This window comes from Frankliniella occidentalis, unplaced genomic scaffold (genome assembly GCF_000697945.3).
Source record: "Frankliniella occidentalis isolate FOCC.00 unplaced genomic scaffold, Focc_3.1 Scaffold506, whole genome shotgun sequence".
Lineage (NCBI taxonomy): Eukaryota > Metazoa > Arthropoda > Insecta > Thysanoptera > Thripidae > Frankliniella > Frankliniella occidentalis.
This window is the reverse complement of record NW_026267623.1, coordinates 24,292-31,628: the sequence shown is the minus strand read 5'-3', so window position 1 is coordinate 31,628 and position 7,337 is coordinate 24,292. Positions and strand designations below refer to the sequence as shown.

General features: G+C 44.2%; 1 protein-coding gene across 1 annotated transcript; it reads right to left on the bottom strand.

Annotated features, from left to right (window-relative positions):
- Positions 1–1,239: 1,239 nt before the first annotated feature.
- LOC113212408 (uncharacterized) lies at positions 1,240–3,026 on the bottom strand. The gene is made up of 4 exons (XM_026431090.2): positions 2,851–3,026; positions 2,453–2,771; positions 2,132–2,366; positions 1,240–2,047 (listed from the first exon to the last, which is right to left on the bottom strand). Exons 1-4 carry the CDS (start codon positions 2,942–2,944, stop codon positions 1,616–1,618), a joined length of 1,080 nt encoding a protein of 359 aa, XP_026286875.2. The 5' UTR covers positions 2,945–3,026; the 3' UTR covers positions 1,240–1,615.
- Between the last annotated feature and the right edge of the window lie 4,311 nt (positions 3,027–7,337).

The following is a 7,337-nucleotide window of genomic DNA, read 5'->3' as shown; positions in this document are numbered from 1 at the left end:
CCGTAGCCTTGAGAGAGGGAACGAATGATCTGAAGTGCTGAGGCACCCTGTGAGGCGTTCCCAGACGACTGGCCTGTTTGGCAGCCTGGTCAGCCAGCTCATTAGGCGAGATGCCTTTATGGGCCGGCACCCAGGCCAACCAAACATCCGAGGCTTCGGTGCAAGCCTGCAGGGAAGTCCGAAGATGAATCAATGCCGGCTGATCATATGGAGAGATTTCCCTCCTGTCAAGGGCCACCACAGCACTCTTACTGTCTGTCAATATCAAGGCCTTGGTAGGACGAATATAAGACAGATGGTCACCTGCCAACTGTAGAGCTCGTATTTCTGCTTCATAGATGGAGGCTGATGAAGGAAGAGAATTGAGGATGGCCAGGGCAGGATCCACATTGACATCCACCACTGCAGCCCCCACCAACTCAGGGGTGCTCTTGACGGGAACCATCCGTGGCAAGTACATAATAATCAGCCCACACTGATCGACCCAGATAATCATAGAGTTCACCCCGCGAGGGAAATCAGCCGGAATCCGCAGAAGTCGTGCTGCTTCGACAGTTTCTGACGGAAAGAACCCGTGACGGCGTGGATTACTTCGGCCTTAGCATGTCTCAACAGATCAAGCAACTACCACCTGCTGTAGCTGCACGTTTCATGGCCCAAGTCCAAGATCTGGTGACAACTCTCCTACGTTGCTCACCTCAACAGTTGGAAGAGTATTTGGATGGTGCTGACATCTAGATTTGTATGGCTTTGTTCATTGTTCTGTATGCCAATCTTGCATACCATGTTTTATGTTTGAAAAGTTCAATTATGTTTTTTCCATGAAAATGTTTTATTTTTCTATGATTGTTTTGTTAATGTTACTTTTTCTTTGAAGATATATTTTTGTTTAAAAAAGCAAAGAAATGAGCAAAACTGAACTCGTAACTTATACTTTTATGATAATCTCAAGAGCTCGTCATGACTCTTCACCATCTGGATAAGTAGGCCCCAGATTTACATGCCATTGCATGATTCTCTTGTATACCATGTTTATTTTTTTAGATAATTTTTTGCATGCGCGTTATGTATTTATGCATTGTTCCATAGAAATAAATAAAAAATGACTGAGACTGATCACACTACATATGGTAACTTTATTACTCCAACCAGGTGTTGGTATCAAATAACATCAAGGAGGTCATCATACTGCCAGGGCAGTGGCTTGTTGACAATAAATAACTCCAGGAGTTTTTCCTACCCTACCAACAGAGATATGTCACAAAACGTCAGATTGACGTATTAGTGATGTGAAAATGACGTTTTAGGGTCCAAAAAGACGTCATAGTGATGCGAATTTTCATCATTTTGACGTTTTGTGACCAATCTCTGTTGGTAGGGTAACAGCTGTTCCAGCCAAGACATTTGCTTGGACCATTTCTTGAGATACAAGAGTCTTCAGGATACTGTTCTCAACATCTTTATTTTCATTTCTCCATCTTCCTTTCTTGATGTGACCGTTGCTTTTGTAGACATCAGCGTACCCTTCTGGTAGGTAAACTCTTTGTCGGGGGGGTATACTGTCTTCCCTTACTAAATGTAAATTATGTAAAGCTGTTGTAGAGAGGACAATGTTTTACACGAGGGTCTCACTGCCAATCATATTTGTGCGGAACACCCTGAATCTTGCTGCTAGAATGCCGAAGGCATTCTCAACCACTCTCCTCGCCCGTGACAGTCTGTAGTTAAAAACAACTTCTTCTGGTTTAGAACTACTTTCAAATGGAACTATAAGGTGGGTGTCAAGAGCAAATGCATTATCTCCAATGAACACATAAGGCAGAGGTGTCATCAGATCGTTGTTATAAACTGAGGGGGGCAGCTTCAACTGGTGGTTGTCGTACAACATTCCAAACTCGGATCTATCAAACACGCCAGCATCATGCTCTCGCCCTCTTGCTCCCACGTCTACAGCGATAAATTTGTACTTAGCATCACTTACAGCAAGGAGCACGATGCTATTACCAAATTTATAATTATAGCATTCAGAGCCTCTCATAGGAAATTTCTGAAAAATGCAGTACTGTGTCAGAAAAAAAGGAACGTGTCAGGTTAAAACATACATCAAACAATATTACGTCTACATGTCTACCTGTACAGTGCAGTGTTTCCCATCAATTGCTCCTAAGCACATGGGAAAATCCCACTTGGCCTCGAATTCTGCACTTTTTCTCCTCCAAAATTCTGGAGTGAGGGGCTCAAAGACAACATCCTTCAATGCACACCAAATAGCCGCAGTTGTTTCCAGAATAATTTCAGACACAGCACTGTCCGAAATTCGGAATAAGTACGAAATAGAAATTTGTGAGTCACCAGAGGCCAGGTACCTATTTTACATGGATAACAGTTAATGTAATGACATTGAGTGTGTACAAGTTTCTATTTTAAAAAATCCAAAATCAAATATATTTACCTTAAAGTCACAGCCAGTCGTTCACCAGCAGATATCGATTCCCTGCGAGTAGATTCCTTAGTAATGAGGTCAGAAACCTGTTCAAGGAGCCAGTCAAAACAGGAGGGAGTCATCCTAAGGAAGTTGAAGAATGCTTCTTCATCAAATTCTCTCATGACTGGTATTAGCGAAAACCAAGCCCCGGCCAATTGGCGGTCCAAGAAGATGGGCCGAACCCACCAACGACGGTTCTTTCTCATTTTAGCACAAGCAGCAACTGTCCGCAAACGCAGTTGATTGCGCCTTAATAAATTAAAGGCTGAGAGGCGTTTGATTGTTCCTGTAAAAATTGTTCAAAACGTCTTACAACAAAGCAATAGCCTCACCAACAATAGATGTTTAATTAAGAAGTAACTTACTGCGACTGTCTTCATACAACGGATCAAAGTCCTCTTCCCTTTGCAAATTAAACAGTATGTAGTTCCTAATCAATGACCTTACATCTGACTCCATTTTAATAAGCAATGAAATAATAGTTTATTGCTAGAAACTCACAACCAAACAAACAACACAAACGAAAGAAGCAGACAATCGACAATCGGGCCAACCTTACCGACTTGAAATCCACCGCACGGTCCTACACTTGCGGATTTGGTTTTTCTGAACTATCTTCTTCTCAAATGTGTATGTAAAAACGCATTTTTAATTTCAGTTTATCTTTAATTCGTTGCCAAACCGGAGAGGAGGACAATCTGTCCGGGCGGACAGGGGCGGTCACGGGCGGACACGGGCCCGGACGCGTTAGTGTGGGGGCGGGGGCACCTTAATTATACGCGCTGCCATATATTGGATACTCTGGAGAGGCTTCCATCTGCATTTGGCCTTCGGGTCATAAACCTCTATTCCATAGTCCAGAAGAGACCGTACAAGAGAAGTGTAAGCACGATGAAGTGTCATTGGCTGACACCCCCACCAGTGCCCAGATAGGGATCTAATAAAATTCAGGCGGAGCTTACATTTAGTCCGAAGGGCCTGAAGGTGAGAAGACCAGGTGAGTTTACTGTCCATAAGGAGTCCCAGGAACTTTGCTTCTGACTGGACAGGAACCACTCCCCCCTGTAGCCTCAGTGGCGGTGGAGGGGGAAGGTTCTTCCTTCTGGAAAAAATCACCAATTGCGACTTGGCAGGTTCTAACTTAGCCCCATTACATGCTATCCGTTGTTCCAGGAGACGTGCTGCATCCTGCAGTTTGTAGAGAGCCTCCCGTTGTGAGTTGTGAGAACATGTCACACGAATGTCGTCGGCATACTGAAGAACCAGGCAGTCGTCCTCCAGGCCAGAGGCAAGGTCGGCAGTAAACAGAATGTAGAGCAAAGGAGACCAAATATCCCCCTGGTTCAGGCCCTTGCTTGTAAAGCGAGGAAGGGTGAGCTGGCCATTGTGAGTAGCCTGAAGTGATCTATTGACGAGGGTACGGCGAATATTCAGAACCACAAATTCAAGAAGACCTTTCAGACGCAACTTGTCACACAACAGTGCGGAGTTGACATTCGGATATGCTCCACCTATGTCAGCAAAGAGTGTAGCCACCACCTTCTGCTGCTTGAAGCAATGATGGATAGTGGATGTGAGAAGGGCCAAGCTGTCCGTTGTACTGCGATTTGCCCGAAAGACAAACTGGAACTTATCCAAGTGGTGGATCGATTCCGCCCACCATTTCAAACGTTGCAAAGAGACCTTCTGGAAAGTTTTAAGGATGCAGGAGGTGAGTGCAATAGGCCTGTAAGATTTAGCTTCCGTTGCCTGTTTGCCAGGTTTCAAAATGGGAAGAATGACCGCCTCATTCCAGTCTGGCGGATGGAGTGCCGGAGTCCAGAAATAGTTGAAGAGCAAAGGCTCTGGAAGTTCCTTAAGTATAGAGTAAGTAATACCATCCTTTCCAGGAGAAGAGTCCTTCGTGCCGCGCAAGGCCTCTTGCACATCGGCCATGGTAAAAGGAGCTTCAAAAAACCTGTGAAGAGCCGTCTTGTCCTGGTCAGGGATAGAAGGAGGAGAGAGATATTCCTTGTCAGCAGTCAGAATCTCTTGGTGGTCCGGGGTGAAAATTTCAAGGAAATCCGCCAACCATTCCCCAGCTGTATGCTTGGGGGGAAGGGAACGCCCAGCATATCGCTTCGCCATCCGCCAGACCGGAGCCATAGGTGAGCGGAGTTTAATGGAATTGAGAAAAGTGCGCCACCCCTCCTTCTGGGCAATGCTATAGGTCTGTTGGGTGTCTCTCTCCTGACTGACGCACAATTCGAAATTCGCCGGGGTCCTGTTTCTTCTATATTCCCTGAGAGCATTCTTCTTCTGTTCCTTAGCAAGGCTGCAGGCCGGAGACCACCAAGGCTTTGGGGCAAACCTGTAAAAGGTGACAACCTCCCTTTTCCTGGGACAAGAGCTACCCATAGCTGAGGTAAGCAAGGAGACAAAGTCCAGATATGATTGAAGGCTAGGTGGCTGAGTCCACAGGCGAGTACCACCCTCCAGGACATGGTCCCTAAAGCGATCCCAGTCTGCTGCTTCCAACTTCCACCTCTTGGTAGCGAAATATTTCAAGATTGGCAAATCCGTTCCCGGATGTAACTCCAGAGAGAGCAACAGAGGGTAGTGGTCACTGCCCATGGCATCCCCCAACACCTCCCAGTCCAGGCGCAGGTGAAGGGCGGTAGAGCAGAGGGACAAATCTATGGCTGTGTCACGTTGACCCGGGTGGCCTCGACGGGTAGGAGCTAGTGGCCGGTGTACGTCAAAGGACCCTGCAAATCGCCCAAATGCAAAACCGCTCAGCACATCGATAGTTGGGACCAAAACAAACGTTTTGACCCGCAGAGGCAAACAAAATATTCCCTTAGTCAAAAAGTTATTACGGGTTAAAATTAACATGGCGCCTTACGGGGACTCCGGGTAGGCAACCCGCAGCACATTCCCGGCCGTTTTTCGCTGTTCGCGAGGTTTTTCCGCGAAAAACCTGACTTAGAGGTAAAGTATATTAACAAACATTGCAGGAGCGGTACAGAAGAGTGTACTGAAGACTCTCACGTTGAGATATTGTCAAAATATTGCCTGTGAGGGCGTCTAGAAGCCAGCAAAGTCCAAATTCCCGCACTTCTCAAATGAAAATTCCGGATTTTCGTCACTGTAGGCTTCCTGGAGAAGAATGTAGAGAACTGAAGCAAGTACGTGGTGCATTGCTCTCGATTTCTTGACACTTTGCACATCGATGAGTGACTGTACTGCCTGCTCCGTGTAAAGGTCGGACGAGCCAAGTATTTTGATCAAACCACATCCCTCCATTAGCTGTCCAATGACGCGAAGGAAATTTTGTTCAATGTGGAATGATTCAAACATAACGAACATTTTTCCCTCTGGAAATTTCGTCGGAAAGTTCCACATTGCAATTTTAGCAGAAGCAAACAATGGTTGGTCGCAGCAAAACACGGTTGGTTGGCCTGGATTCAGGCGCTGCACCGTTGAGTCTGCAATTTCCATCCCATGAACAACCATTGCCACGTCATTTGAGTCTTCATAAAAAAGTGGCAAGAGGGAATTTATTCCAGGATTAACACTTCCGCTCTCAGCAGCGTGCCCAGAGAGAAATTTTAGTGGAAAAGACGTGGAATCGACGTGGTGTTAGACGTGGATAACACGTGATGAATTCACGTGTTATCCACGTGAATTTGACTATCTCATCCACGATTTATCGACGTGTTGATCACGTCGATTCAACGTGACGTCGACGTAAATGTCTCCACGTACAAATGTCCTCCCTGCAGATCTGAATCTCAAATTTAGGTATAACTCTGCAATTTATATAGTTAGGTAAAGGGTAAGCAGTACAGAGAGAAATGGTTTCTTTGAGTAGAATGTTGACTTTATTTGATGAAACATGAAAACAATAACACAAAGAAATAAATCCTTATCTTTAAAACAAAAATAACAATGACTAGATGCAACACAACTTAAAGAAAAACATAAACAGTCTTTTCTCTGCATATATCAGCCAGTTTTTAATGACATCTTCGGCAGAAGGTACTACCCCTGCTACCTCCTTATTGCAATCTACCAAAGCACCTGAAAATAAATCAAACTAAATTACTATGAATATGGAGGCAATATTGTTATAAAAAGTGGTTAGACTTTTTATTACAACCATTTGAATTTGAAAAAGTAACGACAAGAATATAATTTTAAAAACACACTCTATCAGAGAGACAAGCCTTTCAACGTAACCTCATCTAGAGTTCAAAACAATGCACTGACAATAACACTGTGTAACAACAGTAGAAAAGGTCGGTGAAAAAAACAAACAAATTTTGAGTTGTAGTGTAATCAATTTGTCCTTCAGCCTTCAAGTCATTCCTGAGAGGTTAAGATAATCTAAACCAAACTAACCTAGTCTATACTTCGCCCACAATACAAGACAGAGATTAGATATCTTTTCTCGACTCTAAATCCATTTAACCGAATCGCGCTGAGAAATTTGAAGTTGGGACCTTCCTTACCTTCCAACTTTGATTAACGGCAGCAGTTCTGGTTCAAGCATGCTCTTGTGCCTCTATATCACTAAACGTCCACAGAAGACAAAACCTACACGACAAGAAATTACTAACAAGACTGACAATGCGATAATACAAAGAGGAAACGTAAAAAAATGATATTCACTTAGGCTTGTTTAATTTTTTGTAGTAATTGTAGTAATTTGTAGTAAAAGACCACAGACACGATACGACATTTCGAATGTTAACAACGTACGGTGCCTTCTTTTTTCCGTTCGAAACGAGACTCTCTGTGGTGTCGTGGCGGAATACTTTGAAAGGTGTTCTGTCAAGAACACTTTCTTAGTATTCTTCAATGAAGATGA